Source organism: Emys orbicularis, chromosome 1, assembly GCF_028017835.1.
Source record: "Emys orbicularis isolate rEmyOrb1 chromosome 1, rEmyOrb1.hap1, whole genome shotgun sequence".
Lineage (NCBI taxonomy): Eukaryota > Metazoa > Chordata > Testudines > Emydidae > Emys > Emys orbicularis.
Window position 1 is genome coordinate 122,411,731 of NC_088683.1, and position 20,700 is coordinate 122,432,430.

General features: G+C 42.3%; 1 protein-coding gene across 1 annotated transcript in view; it reads left to right on the forward strand.

Annotated features, from left to right (window-relative positions):
* The window catches only part of PIK3C2G (phosphatidylinositol-4-phosphate 3-kinase catalytic subunit type 2 gamma), a 321,727-nt gene that overhangs the window by 14,645 nt on the left and 286,382 nt on the right, over window positions 1-20,700 (forward strand). The window contains exons 5-6 of the mRNA XM_065420952.1: window positions 7,310-7,412; window positions 16,233-16,303. Of these exons, the coding sequence (XP_065277024.1) occupies window positions 7,310-7,412; window positions 16,233-16,303 (174 nt within the window). The remainder of the gene's footprint in view (window positions 1-7,309; window positions 7,413-16,232; window positions 16,304-20,700) is intronic.

The following is a 20,700-nucleotide window of genomic DNA, read 5'->3' on the forward strand; positions in this document are numbered from 1 at the left end:
TTAGGTCATCTGACCAGAGGCTGAAAATATCACTGATGTACCTTGGGTATATCATTAGGTATGGGTGAGGACATGAAAAGGATGTTTGGGGTGGATATCTGAGTGTTGTCTTGTAGATATTTGAGATGGGCAGCTATGCCATCATTGTGAGGAATGTTGGTGAATAGGGAGGTGAAATGGATGGTATTCTGAGGGGCATTGTTAAAGTTGCTGAGTTTCTGCAGGATGTCAGTTGTGTCCTGGAGGAAACGAGCCCTTTGTGTGGTGAGTGGCCCTTTGAGGATGGTTTTTATGAGTCCTGATAGTCCTTCAGTAAGAGTCCCAAGGCCAGATATGATAAGTCTACCTGGGTTCCCTTGTTTGTGTGTCTTGGGAAGCATGTAGAAGGTCCCTGAGTGGGTTCATGGGGGAATGAGGTCGTAGAGTTTCTCTTGGAGTTGTTTGGGGAAGGATTTGACAATACACTTAAATTCCTGGGTGAATTGTAGTGTGGAGTCTTGTTTGAGTTTTCTGCAATACGTGGTGTCAGAGAGTTGTCAGTTGAGCGCCTTAACATAGTCATCATGGAAGCCTTGTAGCAGTAAAGAGAATTGTATGCTGCTGTTTCTTTCTTTGTCATTACAGTTCAGTAGAACCTGAACATAAAGCCAACCCACAAAAGAGTTCATATAATGCACATGCCTTACACCATGGTGTTAGTGAGCCAGATGGCATCATGAAGTTCTGTAAGAGGCTTCCATTTGTTATCAGATTGAATTGTATTATAGAGCAGCTGATTCTCCCTGTAGCAGAATCTGAAATACTTGATGATGCCTGGAATCAATTAGCTTTAAGTGAATGGAAGTGTTGGGGGAAAAGAGAGAATACATACTAGTGTGTTAGCTAGAAATAGCATGGCACATGGCATTGCCGAGTAAATGGAGATGAAACAATTTATTATTCCCCCTCCTTTGTGTGTCCATTATCTACTGATGTTCCCCTTGGCTTTTTCTTTTTTTGAACCACAGTGCAAACCTGGATTTCAAACATCCCCAAAAGTTCAGGGAATTTTATACTGAGGATTTAGGTTTATCCCATAGGTAATTGGTGAAATTCTGATTTGGAACCATGCTCCAATTCTGGTCTTTAACTTAGATCTCCCTAGGTCAGAAATTGTGAGTTGTCACAGGCTATGCAATTTTTTTTTCTTTCTTACATTTCTCTTGTCAACAAATCTGTCTTGCACCATCTCTAGAGCATTATTAGGATTAATCCTTAGTTTGTCCCTGCCTCTTCTCTCATCTTTAGTTATTTCTTTCCCTCAGCCCATCTTGATGTACTGCAATTTCCCCTTCTATGATCTTAATGTGTTTCTATATGTCAAGGCTAGGCACCGGCTCCGTGGGTGCTCCGGGGCTGGAGCACCCACAGAGAAAAAATGGTGAGTGCTCAGCACCCACCGGCAGCCCTGCCGATCAGCTCTTCTCCCTCCCCCCAGCGCCTCCCACCCATTGCGATCAGCTGTTCAGCAGCAGGCAGAGCGAGGGCAAGGCACGCTTGGTGGAAGGGATGGAATGGGGCAGAAAGAGGCGGGGCAGGGGTGGAGCGGGGGCAGGAAGAGGAGGGGCGGGAAGAGGTGGGGGAGGGTGGGGCCTTCGGAGAAGGGGTGGAGTGGGAGCAGGGCCTGGGGCAGAGTGGGGGTTGAGCACCTCCAGGGAAATGACAAAGTTGGCACCTGTGCATCTAGAGCTCAGAACTCTCCAGTTCAAAGAAGTGGGAAATACTATTCTACATTCACTAGCTTTCCTGTACATTTCCAAATATTATTCACTTTTGTGCTTCTGGTTTTCAAAACTCTGCTTAGACTCGATCTCCCTTCCCTCTCTGAGTATGTGTATGTTGGACCTGCAATGTGTAATTTCCAGCTTGAGTAGATATACAAGTGCTTGCTCTGATTGAGCTAGAGCACTAAAAAATAGAAGTGTATCCACAATGGCCTGAGAAGCAGGAGGGGCTACATGCCCACATACCTGCCTACGGTCAGGATTGTACTCTGGTCACCTAGCTCGATCCCACCGCTTGCATCACTGCCGCTACACTATTTTTCGCATGCTAGATCTATCAGTGCTAACTCTGCATTACACCTTCCAACTCACCTGTAGACATACCCTGAATCTCCTAGCTACCTGTTCAATTCATTCCATCAAACTTGACCTCTTCTTTGTTTCTACCTTTTTATTTCTTGCCCTGTCCATCTCTGCTAGCTGAAGATCTTCCCTGTCCAAACCACCTGTATTATCCCCTTTGTTTAAATCTTCCCTTCAGACTGTCCTTTGCTTTTTTCCCCTCTTTAGCTTGTGAATAGATGCCTCGCAAAGTGGTTTTATGATGTCCTTTATGAAAGATGCCATATAAAAATAAATTATATTGGGGGTTAAGCAGCTTGTGTTGAATAATTCATGACTCCCACTGCCAGCAGCAAACCGAAAGCAGCTCTTGTTATGTGCCAGTAATGAATCAATCTTCCTTGCAAACTTTCTGCCTCTAGAGCTGCAGGCCACTTGCTCAGAGCATTCCAAAGTACCTAGTAAAACATACCACATTGCTATATAAAAAGATGTTTATTTTTATTTATTTTTTTGTTTATTGATCTGGCTGTTGTCAGTAAGAACTGACTGCAATGCACAACCAGCAAATGAACATAGTCCAGCAGTTTTTATAAATGTTACTTTAAAGTTTCCTGTCTTTTGAAGGCAGGAGGGTTTAAGTTTGCCCTATATTGCTGAATTCTGTCTTCATTCTCCTATAGTGTATTTGTGTGTAATTATCTTGCTCCTAAATTCAGCGGTAAACAGAAATGTAGAATAGAAATGAGCATCTTCAGTCTATAATTTACACTGTCACGCTAGCTTGTGACCTTATTGATGACACTTTTTTTTTTTTTGCCTTGTTAATTCCAGTCTCTGAGAATCAAGGCCTGAATAGAAACTGGTTTTCCCTTCAAGTGAAGTTTAAACTATTAATTATAGGAAGGACAGTGCTATATTTGTGTAGATTGGGATCATTAGAAGCCTGCATTTTGAGGTGAATATGTTCTTCATAAAAATAAGCCTCCATTTTCTCTTGTCACTGCAAATTAACCTTCTCATACAGTGATGCTGCTCCAGTGAGGGTTTTTGGGTTTTTTGGGGTTTTTAAATAAAATTTAAGAGACTGCCTAAGGATTCAGAAGTAACGCAGAAAGAATTTTATATGATTGGAAATGAATGGTGTTGCTGGGGACACTGAACTGGGAGTCAGGAGACCTGGACTCTATTTCTGGCTCTGCCACTGACCTGCTTTGTCACCTGGGGCAAGTCACTTCACTTGTTTGTGACTCTTTCCTCTGTCTCTGTCTTGCCTATTTAGACTGTAAGCTCTCAAGGGCTTGAGCTGTGTCTCATTATATGTTTGTACAATGCCTAGCAAAATGGGACCCCCGATCCCAGTTGAAGTCTGTAGGTGGTATTGTAATACAAATAAGGTGAAAGGAGATTTTCCAGTATGTGTCGTGTTTATAATAATGTTGTGCTTCTTGTATAATTCAAAACACTGTAAAAATACTAACTAATCCACATGACATCCCTTTAAGATGACTGTTTAATTTTTATCTCCATTTTATAGGTGGGATAACAGCTGCACAGAGGGCCAGGTTTTGTGGGGTGCTGCAGCCCCTTTATACTGCTCCAGGATTGGACCCTTGATAGTCTGTCAGTCCATGATAAACTTGTGACAAATAGGAGCTGAATACTATTACATCTATTTTATGGACAGCTACATCTATTTTTTCTTATGACCTAAACTAGATTTCTAACTTGATTACGTTTTCCTCAAAAGTCATTAACCTGCTCCATCTATTCATTCATGCTCCAATATCTGCATGAATAAAAGGCTCCTCTCCAAACATTTGTGCAAAACAAAATCCATTCACACTAATATTTGCAGAAAGGAAAACTAGAAAATTATAGGAACATGGTCAAGAGATTCAAGATTGATAAATATGTTATGTATAATTTTTGCGATTGTTCCACTAGTTGTAATAGTGTGAGGGTAAGGCAAGAGGGGAGGTGCAGAAGTCAATGGTGGAATGCAAGGGGAAAAGTGGGTGTGAAGGTATTTGAAGGAGGAGTATGAGGATGTGTGGCCTATAGGAAAAGGACTGTCATTACAGACTTGGGGCTGGTAAAGGGATGATGAAGACAAGAGTAGATGATGACAAGGGAGCAGTGAGGCAAGACGCATGGGCAGAGCATCAGGGCTTGATGGGAAGTGACAAGAGAGGTGTAGGAGCAGGTACAGCCATGCAGAACCCCAATGGTGAGGATGAGGAATTTGAACATTGTGTGGAAAGAGAGAGGGAGGCAGTAAGGGGGCACTGACGACAGCAGTACAGATATTTTATTATTTCAATATGATAGCTAGTGCTTTTGCACTCTAACTTTCTTACTTCTAAAACTGTACTGTATGCTTTAACATTAAGGAATCTTGCAAATGTACAGAAGCACTGTCAAAGGACCTTGTTCTAGGTATTTATTTCGTCAGATGGAAATAGGTTTCTCCTTCTGTGACCTTCAATGTGTCTGTCACAAAACGCCACATCTGCAATTTTACCTTTTGTGCCTGGAAATGGGGAGCTTGTTCTTTTTCCTAATTACACTGTGGGATAGGTGTAGAGCATTTACTCATAGAAGTCAGAAATCCCCAGAAGTTTGAATCCTTTGTAATTATCTCTGACAGCCATGTACTGTGCTAGTTAATGATTTAAAATTAACCTTTGTTTTCTATTCGACACCCCCTTGTGAGACGCAATAGTTCCTAGTATGCTATGTGCGCATTCTATAAGCCCCTATTTCTGTCATAGGTTCATAGGGCCTGTGTTTTGGGGATTAAACCCAATAAATCTGATTTCAGCCCCTCCCAATAGAATGCTCTTAGATATGGATACACCCACTTTCCATCTGAATGTCATGCCTTCCCTGATGGTTGGTAAATCTGAAAAGAACCTTCTCATGGGCTGGCTGGCCCTTTGAGGCAAGCTAGGCTTAGCCTTGTCCATGGTTTAGCAGCTACCCCTTAGCCTCACTGATGAGCTGGCAACATAGGACTAATTAGTGACCACAGCTGGGTGTAATAGGGGCTTAATTAGAAAGACTAACCCCAGCTGTGGTGGTGAAACAGGCAGAGCACTCCTTAAATAGAGCTGGGATTCCAGCAGAAGGGGGAAGAGTTTGGAGGGAGGAAGAAGAGGAGTGCCCCACTGGGAAGAGGCTGAGGTACTTACTGGGATTAGAGTAGCTTCTGGGTAGGAGAGCTCAAGTTAGGGCCTGCAACAAGAGAAAGAGACCCACAAGGAGTAGAGTAAACTTCTGTGGGGGAGGCCCAAGATAGGGGCAGGAGGATCCCCAGAAGTAAACTGCTGAAGTCCATGATGAAAGGAAGCAGTTGGAGAATCCTGCTGGGAAGAAGTAAGATGAAAGAAGCTCTGCAGGGGCCAGGAGAAGGGGCCAAGAAGCAGTGGAGTCTGAGAGGGGCAGCAGAACTAGTGATTTGGATGTTTGATTTAGACCAGGGGACGGCAACGTTTGGCATGCGGCTCGCCAGGGTAAGCACCCTGTTATTTAGTTATTTTGGATGGGGAATGAAATGTTATATGACTTAGCCGGAGGGCCAAGCCACAGAAGACCCAGAGAGGGAGTGGGGAGAAGATAATGGGCAGGGACTGGCCATCGCAGCTAAGGAAGTGGCCACCAGGGGCAGACAAGAGGCAAAGTCCTCTGCAATGCTCAGTCCAGGCATGAGAGGGCACTCCAGAAGTGGGGATCTGCACTACAAACCTGTTTCTCCTACTTGACCCAGGGAGCTCTGGAACAACTTGCCATGCTGAAAAGCAATATAAATATGGATCAATCCTCCTTGCTCTCATGTTCAGGAGCTTGAATGAGGTAACATGAACCTGACAGAACATGCACTGGAGATGTAACTGATGGGGCATGTTAACTTGTTCCAATAATCTGTCATTGCAGAAAATCAATACCATTAAACCCCAAAGTTTTTGAATTTGAAGAAATGTTCTGGCTTTTAACTGGGAATTACTGGCGCATTATTTCACCTGATTTTTTTTTTTAAATGATAACATTGTTCCATTGGCTAACTCCACATAAAATTAGAAATACCAGGCCAGACCCTCAGCCCAGGGGAAGTCTCCTTTGCATTGATCCAACAATGCTAAAAGGACTGAAAGCTACTCTAAAGCTACTCTAAAGAAACACAGGGGGACTGGGGAGTCTCCTGACAGGGGAATCCCCCTGCTAGCATGAAGATTATTGGAGCACTCTAGGTGGAGCCAGAGTACCCTGCACTATGGGCAGACCTGTCCCTAGCGAACCATTCCAGTTAATGTAAGGTAGAATAGCCCTGTGGCTGCTTGGGCCCCTGGCTGGTCCTATGATTAGAGGAGGTCGAAAACTGACTTACAGTCGCCTTCGCCTTGTCAGCTGCACAATTTGAGCTTTGGAACTTGTGAGGATCAGGCCCCATGCTCATTTATGTATATGATTTGCAAATATAGATTATCTTTTCCACCCAGCCTTTAAAAACCAATTAAATACAGCTACAGTTTTTTCATCCAGTATGTTCTATTTAGTTATGTATCAAGACATAGAAATATACAAATTATCTACTATTGCGCTGGCCAATATGGTCTCATTATTTTCCTCACAACCCCCTTTACTGTCTGTACCCATCTGTTGCCTCTTGTCCTAGATAGTAAACGTCTTGGGGCAGGAGCCATTTTTAATTCTATTTGTACAGTGCCTAGCACAATGGGATCCTGATCCATTACTAGGGCTTCTAGCCAATATTGTAAATAAATAATAATACTACATTATGTCCTAGGTGCTTTGAATATAACCCATAGTAATTTGAGGTTTATGTACAAACAGGTTCTAAAGAGAGAGTATGGCTTTGAGTGTGGAAAGATCTTTTTATTTCCATCTTTCTTCATTGTCCTTCCTTTACAGAACTTGCATGTTTTAAATCAGAGCTTCAACTCTACTGATGATTCTATTAATCTTTTTCCATCCAGCCCTTAAAAACAAGTCATGGTCAAAACCTCACAATCCTTTATAGATGCAAGACACTGTGTTTGTGTAATACAACCTTGTTTTGGATGCTTAGCGGGAGTTGCTGGAGCCTGGTGGAAAGTGTGTGAGAGAAAAAATAGGAGCTGGGGAGTAATGATTTTTTTTTTCCTATTTCTCTCCCTCCTTCCCTACCACCTTCCAAATTGCAGTGATTATGCTTTGGGCAGTCATGAGAGTCTTCGCAAGGCAACCACCTCCATTCAGCTTCGTCTACAGAAAGGCACCAGCTATCAGCAAAGTTTGGCGAGAACGGTGTGTCATTTTTTTTCTCGTTTTTTTTAATATGCCTAAGGAAGTGAAATCTCTCCAATCCTTTCATGTAACCATCTGCATTGATAATCAGAAAGGGCTTGTTTGCTTTCTTGAGTGTACTTTCAAATGTAGTTCATCATTAATGTAACATATTCAGAGTCTTTCTGCTTCTCTCCTCTAGTTAGGCTTTCTTTATCCTTTTGGTAATCCTAGAGAATACCTGAACATGAGAAGAGCAAATGTTACCTTTTTTAGAAGAATTCAACTTTATTGGAGTTGAACTATAGTCATGATATCAGTTTGTCATTTTTTTTTTCTGGCTGGTCCTTGTCCATTTTTGAAACATATTAAGGGTAAAAATCCATCACAAGATAAATCAGATCCAGATCCTGGTTACTGAAATTCTAAGTATTTGATTGTGTGTGCGTGAGAGAAAGAGAATGTATTTCTGCTGAAGAAATAGTCTTATCGCACTTTAAATCTGAAGAGATTCTCATTCAGATTATTTGTGATTCAACTACCTAGGAATGGATTATTGAGCTTTAATGATTCACATCTAGCAGCCTGGATCAGTATTTTATTCCCTGTGGGAAATCTTGAATTCCTTCCAAACCAAACTTCACACTACAAAGGAGACCTTGATGTTTTAGGTGATTTTGACTGGAGATGGGTTGCCTTTATCCACAGATAGGATATCTGCCTAAAGGAGGTAATTGGAACTACTGGCCCAAATCTGTGAAAATTTGGATCAGACAACAGATTTCTAATATAAAAAATAGGGTTTCTTTTCTTTCCAGTTCTGATATGTGTCCCCTCTAAGATTTGTCAGGTTCTGTGTAATTCATCAGTTGCAATATTAAAAAAAAAAAAAAAAAAAAAGAAGCTGTGAGGCCAAATATAATATGTTTTAAAATATCTTTTCTTTTGACTTCTTTACCTTTTAACAAATAAAAGCACAGGAGACAATGCTATCATGTACAGCAGTGGTTCAAATTATTTACACTTTGCATTACCAGGGTATGCAAAAGTTGTTGGGTTTTTTTTTGTTTTTTTTTTTTTTGCAAGCAATTGAAAATACTGTATCTGTAATTGAGATTCCATTCGTAGCAGAAGGACTGATGGTTCAGGAGACAGGAAATATATGATAGAGAGGCTTTCATCACCAAGTCACCATTTAAAATTTGGCTCAGATCAGTGGTGACCAAAAATAATTACCGTCTCACTGATGTCAGGTGATCTGTAGAAAATGAATTGATGGTTTGTGAAGCTTTTATGGAGTGGGGTAAGCAGTGCACACACACACACACACACACTCCCTTCTGCTGTGCTGTAGCAGATGTCCGGGGTCTTGCAGTTTGGCTTCCTGTTGTAGGAGGAATCAGTGACACCGAGTCAGGGTATATTTAGAGCAGATTGCTTTATTTATACCTACACACCAGTTCTGGGACAGAGGTGGTCACAAATATCATGCAGACAGTTCCTTCTTTCAGAGATCTCAGCTCAATCACCAATGCCTGGCTCCCACGAAGCTACTCTGCCCCAAGAACTGACTCTGTTTAAAAAGACTAAGGGTATGTCTACACTACCCCCCCGGATCGGCGGGCAGCGATCGATCCAGCGGGGATCGATTTATCGCGTCTAGTCTAGACGCGATAAATTGACATCCGAGCACTCTCCCGTCGACTTCTATACTCCAGTGCCGCGAAAGGCGCAGGCAGAGTTGATGGCGGAGCAGCAGCAGTCAATTCACCGCAGTGAAGACACCACGGTAAGTCGATCTAAGTACGTCGACTTCAGCTACGTTATTCATGTAGCTGAAGTTGCGTAACTTAGATCCATCTCCCCCCGTAGTGTAGACAAGGGCTCCAACATAGAGCAAACTTCCTTGGACTAGCCATAGCTCCCCAAGAGAATCTACTTTACAAACCTAACAATATATTTTCTTCCAAGGCTAAAAACATGTTTGCACACTAATAAAAAGAAAAACGTGTAAGACTCTATGTAAGAGCACCATCTAGTGCTCCTGCTATAACAATACTTACCTATTGCACTGAAGATTTGAGACAAGTCACTTTTCTAAAGTGCTCTGGGATCCTGAATTATAGTGAGCTGCCTGGAAAGAGGGTAGGCGTGGAAAGTTTTATCTGTCATTTTAAAGCCACTAGGTAATTAAATATTGCCCTTTGAAATAAATAGTAGCATAGTCATGGAGTTGCGGAAGTGAAGGTTATGTGTAATCTGATGCAAGTTATTCAGAAATACACTGCACGTGTGACTCTTATTGCTTAATTACAAAATTGGCAATCATAGAAATGAAATTGTTGACTAAAAATTCCAAATCGTTCTAGTGAAAAATCCACTGGCCTTCCCACCTTGATTCATTTAAATGTCAACAGAGAGGGAAATGGTTCCAGAGGATATCTTCCTTAGGAAAATACAAAGAAGGGTGATAGTGTTTTTTGTAGATATGGGATAACACTTGGACAGCATGACCACTTGCCCAGTACTGCTTACATACAGGTAGGCATATGGCAATACCAAATCTGTCCCCAGCCACCACTTACCTATTCATTTCCAACTGACATATCAGTCTAAATGCAGAATTGTACCTACAGCTTATGGCTCATAAATGTATTTCTTGAGGGCTACACTTCCTATGGTGACAGGCAGATTCTTCTTCTCATTTGTCAGGTCTTTAACTCGTTCCTAGGTGCCCAAGCCTAGATGCCCAGCTGAGTTAGTGATCATATTGTGTGTTCAGCAGGTTGTCTTTGAGAGGTGATGGGAACAGTGCACTACAAGTAGGAGGGTGCAACAGATCCAGCATTGTGCGTTCATATTTCACATTGTTAGCTAATCATTTGCAGTCCAGAGATGTTGTGACATTAGACTCCTCAGACCAAATTCACAGCTAATATAAGTGCATGCAACTCCAGGGATAAATTTGCTCTATTTTGTTTACCTTGCAACAAATAGGTGCTCTGATATCCCATAATTTTAGTAGTAACCACTTGAGGGAAAGAGTTTAGATTCATATTGAGGCCTATGTCATAATACAGGAAGAAGATCCTTCTACCCACTTTCTGAAGATTCATGCATCTGGTGAAGAGCTCTTAAAAATCAGTTCTCCCCCCACCACCAACCCCCAAGCTTTATCAAGCCTATTTAAGTGAAACGAAGCCAATAAGACACACAGACAAGCAGGAAGTCTTAAGAGCAGCAGACAGAGGAAAAGGAAAGTTTTGTTTAGCACAATGAGAAGTGAGTATGCGTGAGTGTGATCTGACAAGTTTATTTGTAAAACAAGGATGTTATAATCCCTCAGAGGGCCAGTAATAATATTCAAAATTGTTTAGTAAATGCAGCCAGAGACTTTTTTTTTTTTTTTGTAAAGGTGCATTTTTTTCCTTGCTGGTATTCTATTATGATGTATTCAGAAGGAAAGAGGAAATTGTCTTGAGCCAAGGAGTGAAAAAGCAAGAAATGTGGCCTCAGATTTTCACTTGAAATCATAGGGTTTTTTCAGCCAGTGGATGACCTTTAATTTGGTTTTGTTTTTTGAGAGATTAGTTTTATCAGGCACAACTCTCTTGAACGAAAGCCTTTAGTACCTGAATTTTCTAGATGTTAGATTCTCATTAGACTTCCAAATAAAGCCTGTGTAGAGACCACGGAGTTAACGATTATGCTGTAAAAATATTGAGGCCTAATTATATTGCCTCACAGGACAAAAATTCCCATTGACGTCAGTGGGAATTTTGCATGTGAAATAGCAACAAATTCATCATCTTGTAGCGTATGCTACACTTTGAGATCTTGAGAATGGCAAATATTTTATGTGGGTGGGGAAGGTACAGTATTTTCCTCACAAAATGATGAACCAATTTAGAATAGTGGTAAAATACTCCAGGGGATGGGACGCTGTATTTGTTCTTTGATCTTGTGTTTCACAACTGCCATATTATGTTTACAACTTAAGATATTAAAAAGTATTGTTTGAGCAGTGGCTCCAAAATGCATCCACGTAAACTGTAATGGATGAAAAACTTACCCCTTGTTGGGGTTTGGTTTTATTTATGTAAAGATCTCCGAATGAGACAGGACAAAATCTAGTCCAAGCCTCCACCACAAATTTAGTTGCCTTCGGAGTTCCTCTCTGAGGAGTGCTCAGCCCACACCTGCTATTCCCTCTCTCTAGCAAGCCCTTCCCATGTACCTAGCATCTGGGGGGGTGGGTGGGGAGGACGGAGTCCAGCAGGATCGAATCCTCACCTGCTATATAGGGATTTTCAGGCAAATGCTACCAACCCTGGAGATCAGTTTTGGTAAAGTGGAATGTACCAGCATCAATGCTGATAACATTGTAGTAGAAGTGTTATGTTAATGCATGTGTAGTTACAATAAACATGTTAACAAATTGAGAAAAATGAAGTCATTGGTACCTGATGGTAAGAGATGCATTTTTTGTTTCCTAAAATATTTTTTGCGTGTTTAAGAAACTTTTAGTGATCTAATGATATGGAAGTATTTTCCTATGTTGAATCAGCCCTCATCCTGCAGCAGAGCAAAAATCTTTGTCCCATTAATATGCAAAAGCCTGCTCCTTTGCTGTTCTAATTTGACAGGTCTAAATTAGGCTTAATATACTGCAGTGCACTACGTAGACCAAGAACACAGTAAGTGCAGCTCTTGGCATTTAACACTGCAGAAATAGTTACAACTACCAGGTAGAATTATTACTAACAAAGTAATTTTTAAGCTTTGATATTTTAAGCAGTTAATAACAGCCTTGGAAGATAAATTAGTAGTGATCAGGATGTTAGAAAATATTTGTTGTCTCAAGGCATTCGCTAAACTATCAATAATGTACAGTAGGGAGTCACCAGATAGGCTCACTTTTTACAATTCATTCAAGTCAATTATTGATCCGCACTTGATGATAACTGACATGAATGTGAGAGCTCCAGGCCTCAGTTACTAATAGCAGCTGAGAACATTAACAGCTGTAGAGCTAGCATAAGTCACAGAACCAAAGGTCTCCTCCAGCCCGAGGGAATCCTTGCAACAATGGACTCACATAAGAAAAGAATGGGTTCTGCTTGCAGGCAGAAATGTTAACCAGTGCAGCAGGCCCAGAGGAAGCTATAATTAAACAGACACAGGCTTACTGTATTGCATGCTATTAAGCTTCTTCTCGTATGACCCAATCCGGTGGTGAGTTGGGCCCTTCCTCAGACATACTGCGCGCCCTCATATCTAGGGCCTCACCAAATTCATGCACATTTTGGTCAATTTCATGGACATAGGATTTTAAAAATCGTAAATTTCACAATGTCAGCTATTTAACCATGACATTTCACGGTGTTGTCACTGTAGAGGTCCTGATCCAAAATGGAGTTTTTTGGGGGGGGTTGCAAGGTTATTGTAGGGGGGGTTGCTGTACTGCTACCCTTACTTCTGCACTGCTGCTGGCGGCAATGCTGCCTTCAGAGCTGGGCAACTGCCGGCCAGGAGCTCAGCTCTGAAGGCAGAGCCACCACCAGCAGCAGCGCAGAAGTGAGGATGGCATGGTATAGTATTGCCACCTTTGCTTCTGCGCTGCTGCCTTCAGAGCTGGGCGGCCGGAGAATGGCGGCTGCTGACTGAGGGCCCAGCTCTGCAGGCCGCAGCACAGAAGTAAGGGTGGCAATACCATACCAAGCCATCCTTCCTTCTGCACTGCTGCTGGTTGCAGCTCTGCCTTCAGAGCTGAGCTCCTGGCCAGCAGCTGCTGCTCTCCAGCTGCCCAGCTCTGAAGGCAGCGTTGCCACCAGCAGCAGTGCAGAAGTAAGGGTAGGAGTACTGCAACCCCCCCTACAATAATCTTGCGACTCCCTCCCCCACAACTCCATTTTGGGTCAGGACCCTACAATTACAACACCGTGAAACTTCAGATTTAAATAGCTAAATTCATGACATTTACAATTTTTAAAATTTCTATGAAATTGACCAAAATGGACCATGAATTTGCTAGGGACCTACCTATGTAACGTGTTTTGAATGCCAGGGTCACAGTGGTATGCCCATGGTTGGACTGCCACTTTTGGTCCCAGAGAACCAGCACGGTGTGGTGGGACCACATCATATTGGAAACCTGAAATGATGACCAGTGGCTGCAGAAATTCACAACGAGGAAGGACCTTCCTCGAGTTAGGCAAGAAGCTTGCACCCACCCTCCAGCACCACACCCCTCAATTTCAAAAACCCGTACCAGTACAGAAGTGGGTGTCTATTGCCCTTTGGAAGCTGGCAACACCTGACCGCTACCAATCAGTTGCCAACCAGTTTGGGGTTGGGAAATCAACTGACGGGGTGGTGGTTGTACAGGTTTACCAGGCTATTAGAACTGAGATCCACCCACAGGTGGTTGCCATTACCTAAGTCCTTGAAATTATATTGGGTTTTCAGAGGGGTTTTCTGAACTGTGCAGGGGTCATTGATGGAATGCACTTCCCTATACTTTGTCCTCTGAAAGGGGCCAGTAAACGCATGAACCACAAAGGCTACTATTCACTGGTTCTCCAAGGCTTAGAGGACCGTAGGGGTCAGTTCATGAACACAAATGTTAGACATACAAGAAAGGTCCATGATGTCAGAGTGCTCAGGAGATCAAGGTTGTGCTGCAGAGGGAAATAAGGGAATTTATTCCCCCCAAAATGAGGTGAGACTATACAGTGTTTTTGTGCCAACATTTTAGGGGACACTGCATATCTGCTCATACTGTGGCTCATGGAGCCTTACCCCAAAACTACCAACCCAAGAAAAAGGGAATTCAACTACAGGCTGAGTAGCTGCAGAATGGTGGTGGAGTGCATCTTTGAGCATTTGAAAGCACATTGGTGAAGCCCCCGGACCCATCTGGATGCCAACATGGTTCTGATTATTGTGGCATGCTATGCTTTACATAACTTATGTGAGGCTAAAGGGGACTACTTTGAGTGGACAGAGGACACAACTGCTTTCCAAAGTCTGTATAGGCAACGTGATTTCAACCATGTGCACGCTGCTCCTGGTTCCCAGCAGGCCTGGGAAACTTTGTGGTGCTAGAAGCTTGCATATAATGGAACAGAGGGGAGCCAGAAGGTGAATTGGGACTGTGCCACAGTCTATTGTGCTGAGGTCAGAATCGTAATGCTGTGGTGCTGCTTGACAAGCTCAGTAGAGCATTTCCATGTACTTCTATTGCGAGATACCTCAGTGGGTTTTGATCCCCTGCAGTGAACGGGGTGAGGATGGACCCTCATTGTTAACACCTTTGGTTGTGGTTTTGTGCGGTGGAGACTGTTAACGCACTTTAATGCCATCATTGAGCAATGTTTTTGTTTCATGTTAACTGCTCTGTTTTGGGTTGGTTTGTTGGTGGGGGAGGGGTGAGGGAGAGGGGAGGAGCTTTACGCATTGGTACAGTAATTATACAGGTTTTGGGAGGGACTTACACATTCCTTCCTTACAATTCTATCTGATACCATATCTCCGAGCTCTTATCAAGTGCTATGCATGATGGCTCACATGGCATGACTACTCCCATGTTTGCCAGTGATAACTGTTTGGTTGGGGAGCCATTAAAGCACTGGGTGTCAGGTATCTTCACTGTTACTTTTATTTCTTTTGTATTCTTGCTTAATTATCATCAAAGACATAAAGATGTTTCAGTTAACTTGCCTCCTGATTTCCATTGTGGTACTGTGGACAGCAACAGTTATTTCACAGCATACTTCAGGGCCCTATAGTCAGCAGAGATCTGGACTCAGCAGTGAGTCAGAGCTGTCTGTGCAGAACACAGACAATGGCTGCTTGCTGGCTGCATGTTGGGAACTACCTTGCTTGAAAGGCAGAGATTCAAGAATTCAAGCATCAAAGGAAGGTGGGAGGCCATTCATGGGGCTGGAAGAAAGAGTACCTCTGATGCGTGGTGGGGTGGCCTGATCAGCAGAATGTGTCCAGGTAAAGATGGTGGGGAAAAGTCTCTCTCTAGGGAGGTTGCAAAAGTATGGTGGATTTTGACCCTGTTTATCAGTAAATATGGCTCCCATCCCATATGTCACCCATATGACTATGATCCCCAATGTATTCCCTAAAAGGAGGAGGAAGCAGATGGTGGGTGGGTGTGGGTGTGGGTGGGGGGGTGGGAGCGTGAAATGTCTTCTACTTGGTGTAGCATGCAGGAGTGGCTTTTCCTGGGAGAATGTCTTCTCCCTATACTGCAGGTTGAGGATACGGGCTTGGATTTCTCCTCTGTCAAATAGGCAAGAACCGGGAGTAACCAAAATATAATCTTAATGTGAAAGATGGGCACCAAACACAATTTCAGATCGAAATATCCTGAAGCTTTGGTGTGCTTGAAATCTATGACAAGCTAGGAATTTTTTCAAGTGGCTCCTATTTTTTTTTAAACTCATGCAAGAAACCATAACCTTGACCCAAACTCTTCCTCAGTCTGGGGGTGTTAAAAATCCAGGACTGGATTGGAATGTTCTGGCCTCAGCCCTTCTCTGTTTGCAATCAAGTCTTTATTTGAAAATGCTCAAAAATGATGAGGATTTTACTCAAGATGAGCTTCTTACTTTCCAAGGTCAGATTGGTGGTGTGACCAGCTTCAAAAGTTTATCTAAGGGCTCAAGAACATGTAGGCAAGGAGAGGAAGGTTTTCATCAGTCTTCAATATTGGGCCAAAAATAATGAAAGAACATACTGACATTATGAAGCACCAAACAAATTTGTACCATTTAGTTGCTTCATACCAGCAATTATATAACTCTTTATATGTTCTTTTCTCTACAGCTTGAAGATGACCAAAGTCAGTTTAATGTGAACCAGCTGCTACAATATACATATATTTGGAAGGTGTCCAGGTAAGAATGTTAGTAGCTGCGCTTAATAACCGTATATATTTGCTATCAGCACCTAGATGCCTTGGGGCTGTGATTTCATCAACACTTATAAGCTAAGCAGAGCCAGGCTTTGGTTTGTACATGGATGGGAGAACTACCAAGATAACATAGGGTGCAGCATGAACCACTGCTGGCCTTTCAATAAATGCCACTTCTTCCAATGAGTCAGTATTGAGCCAATGTTGCATCATTGTGTTAGTGGTCATGATGCTATAGGGGGTGCTTCTGACAGTAATTACTGAAGTCAGTAGATACTGATCTTTGTCATGTGACAGAAACCCTGAGCCAGGCCATCTGACTGGACCAACAATTAAAGCATTTCTGTGCATCAGATTCTTATCACAGTACTGTCTTAGAGATGAAAAGAGAAGCTGATGTCTTGTGCTCTTCTGTTCATTAGAAGTCATGCAGAGCCAGGTTGTTTTAACCCTTGTGCTCTGGCTAAATTCTGTCTAAGGTTGGAGATTGCAGCAAGTGAAGTAAAATGAGCTCAACAGGTTCCCCCCCCCCCTTCTGTCCTCACTGGTTGTTTGGCAGAATGGTCTGCTTTATTGAACTATATTTTCTCCCTGTCCCTTAATGTTGAGCATGTATGTGACATTTTCATGATAGATTCTATCATAAATAAAAGAAAAACTGTATTTTCTCCAGTTTGCAATAAAATGGCTTTCTGTGTACCTTATAATTTCAGTATAGTTGGGTATAGTGCTCTCTGCCATCTATAGCATTTTTTACAAGCACAATGAGTGTTAACTGTGTAGTTAAACCCTGTTACACCTAGCTTTGTTAAAATAGCAACTCACTACAAATCCATGAGAATGGTGTTATGTAGAGAAAAATTATCATCATACGGCATTTATAGCAGTGTTTGGCTCTTAAAATTCTCTCTTTATGAACAGGAGAACTTGAAAATTACAGCTGGGAGGAAAACATTCATGCCCCCCCCCACACACACTTTTCCAAAGTTCCCTGGATTGAAGGAGCTGTAATTTTCTCGTGCTGCTGCTCATAAAGAGAGACTTTTCAGAGCCAAATACCAATATAAATACTGTGGTAATGGCTTCACTCTTCATAACAGTCTTTGTAACCAGGTGCTATTTTAACAAGGGTAGTTATAATAGGGTTCGATATAGCTGTAGGGCTGATGTGTCAAGGACACCCAGATCTCTCATAGAAGATTAGGGTTGAAAGAGACTACAGGAGGTCATCTAGTCCAACCCCCTGCTCAAAGCAGGACCAACCCCAGCTAAATCATCCCTGCCAGACCTTTGTCAAGCCGGGCCTTAAAACCTCTAAGGATGGAGATTCCACCAGCTCCCTAGGTAACCCATTCCAGTGCTTCACCACCCTCCTAGTGAAATAGTTTTTCCTAATATTCAACCTAGACCTCTCCCACTGCAACTTGAGACCATTGCCCCTTGTTCTGTCATCTGCCACCACTGAGAATAGCCTAGCTCCATCCTCTTTGGAACCCCCCTTCAGGTATTTGAAGGCTGCTATCAAATCCCCCCTCACTCTTCTCTTCTGCAGACTAAATAAGCCCAGTTCCCTCAGCCGCTCCTCATAAATTATGTGCCCCAACTCCCTAATTAGTTTTGTTGCCCATCGCTGGACTCTCTCCAAGTTGTTCACATCCTTTCTGTAGTGGGGGACCCAAAACTGGATGCAATACTCCAGACGTGGCCTCACCATTGTTGAATAGACGGGAATAATCACTTCCCTCGATCTGCTGGCAATGCTCCTACTAATGCAGCCCAATATGCCGTTAGCCTTCTTGGCAACAAGGGCACACTGCTGACTCGTATCCAGCTTCTCATCCATTGTAATCCCCAGTTCCTTTTCTGCAGAACTGCTGCTTAGCCAGCAGGTCCCCAGCCTGTAGCAGTGCATGGGATTCTTCCATCCTAAGTGCAGGACTCTGCACTTGTCCTTGTTGAACCTCATCAGATTTCTTTTGGCCCAATCCTCCAATTTCTCTAGGTCACTGTGGACCCTATTCCTACCCTCCAGCGTAACTACCTCGCCTCCCATCTTAGTGTCATCCGCGAACTTGCTGAGGATGCAATCCATCCCATCACCCATCAATGAAGATGTTGAACAAAATTGGCCCCAGGACCAACCCCTGGGGCACTCTGCTTGATATCGGCTGCCAACTAAACATTGAGCTGTTGATCACTACCCATTGAGCCCGATGATCTAGCCAGCTTTCTATCCACCTTGTAGTCCATTCACCCAATCCATACTTTTTTTAACTTGCCGGCAAGAATACTGTGGGAGACTGTATCAAAAGCTTTTCTAAAATCAAGATATATCACGTCCACTGCTTTCCCCATATCCACAGAGCTAACTCTCCCTCCACTGTCACTGAGCAACTTTTGAAGGAGTGAGGAATATTTAGCTCTTATATAATAATAGTTAATTCTGGTAGTGTTTTTCATCCATAGAGCTCAAAGTGCTTTATAAAGGAAGTTAAATATCACATTTCCCATTTTACAGATGGGAAAATGAGGCACAGAGAGGTGAGGTGACTTGCTCAAGGTCACTTTGAACTATATGGGATGTTTTCAAAGATCTATTTAGTTTCTTACAAACACAAAGCACTTCATAAAAAACAAAACTCCTGTTTACTGTTTGCTTCTCTTTCCCCTCCTGTATTTTTCCTGGACTGGCTCTTAACCCACTCATTAATAAACAGAGGTTTCCTTTCCTGCTGCCTATGCCAGAAGGAGATTTAGCAGTGACCTTTTTATGCTATGTGTTCACTGCAGAGTTAATTGGAGTGTAGCTAACTCCTCTTGAGTTAAGCTCATGTGAGAGTGGCTACACTGCAAGCATACGATCTGCATAGGATAATTGTCTCAGTAGCTGAGGAGTTGCAGTTATTCAGCATGTAGCCTCTACCACCTCTAAGGCCATCCAACTCAAAATGAAAGCACTAACACAATTGAGTTAAAAGATTTTGTGTGTGGATGGGACTTGAGTTGGGGGCAACACTTGAGTTATAACTGGAGGTAACTCTGCAGTGAAGACTTGACTTGTAATGTGATTTATTTCCAAGATGCCCTCCTTTGCTATTCTTAATAGCAATTTCTGTGTGGTCAGCCCCATCATAATGAAATGCCACAGTGTGATATTTGTGTCATGATATGGCAGAATGAAACAACATTTTTGTCCCAGGAGCCAAATTAGTTAAGATGGTCACCCTGTACCTACCTCCCATGGAGAATAATGAACACATGACTTCTTTAGCTGCTATCAGCTGGCCTGGGATGAAGTGACAAGAATGAGCTGATATCTTACCCTTGCAAATCAGCAGATTGCTCTTATAGGCAAGTGGGTAGCTAATGAAACAGATCAGTATATCCACTGGTAGGTCTATGCCTACATCCCTCACTATAATGAACACCGAGAGTGAAATTCAAACTTGGTGTAAATCCCTGGACATCAGTGGAATTGTATTCACTTACACCAGAGCTAATTTTTGCCCATATTTCTCAACATCAAGATGCCATTAAATACAACATGCTGGTTAACCTGATGGGTGTAGTTAGATACAGTTTTTTTATTAGCATATTAATAAATGGCCTTTTGGAAAGGAAACCTGGCAGCACTCCACAAGAAGTTCAGCTGTCAGGAAATTAAAAAATTGAATGCTGTAGTATATTACTCTGCATTATCATGTACAAGTTTGAATAGAAATCAACATCTGAGAGTGGTTCTCACATTTTGCTGCCTTATGTTGCAAAACTGTTGTATATTACCTGATGTGCTAATGTCATTGGATCCCTGGATATACGTTGGTTCTAACATGATATATACATGAGCAAAATAAATTACAGGATCGAGGCAGGAGCAGACTCAGGGGATAGAGATCTACACTAGGTTAATGTGGGTTACATCAGTTTCCCAAGTCCAGACTGAATGGAGTAGAAAAGTAAAGCTACAACATAAATGTTAGAAAGTAAGGGAAATAATTGAAATTGAAATAATTTGAAAAAATTAAATGTGTAAATATTAGAAATATAAGTAATTATTGAAATTTAGTATTTCAACACTGTCCCTTTTTAAAAATGTACTTTTCTACACTGATGATCTGGTACAGAGTTTATAAAATTCAGAATTATTTCGAGTTGTTTTGCAGACATAGGGCTTGATTATCCATAGATTTCCACCCTATTTTGTGACCTAGACAGCAAAGCACTTAAGACCATCTCTATTCAAAAAAGCATTTAAGCACACACTTAACTTTAAACACACACAGTCAATGGGACTTAAGCAACTGCCTAAAGCTAAGCATATGCTTAAGTGGCTTGCAGAATTGGGGACTTACGTTTGCACAAAGTAGATTTAAAATGCTA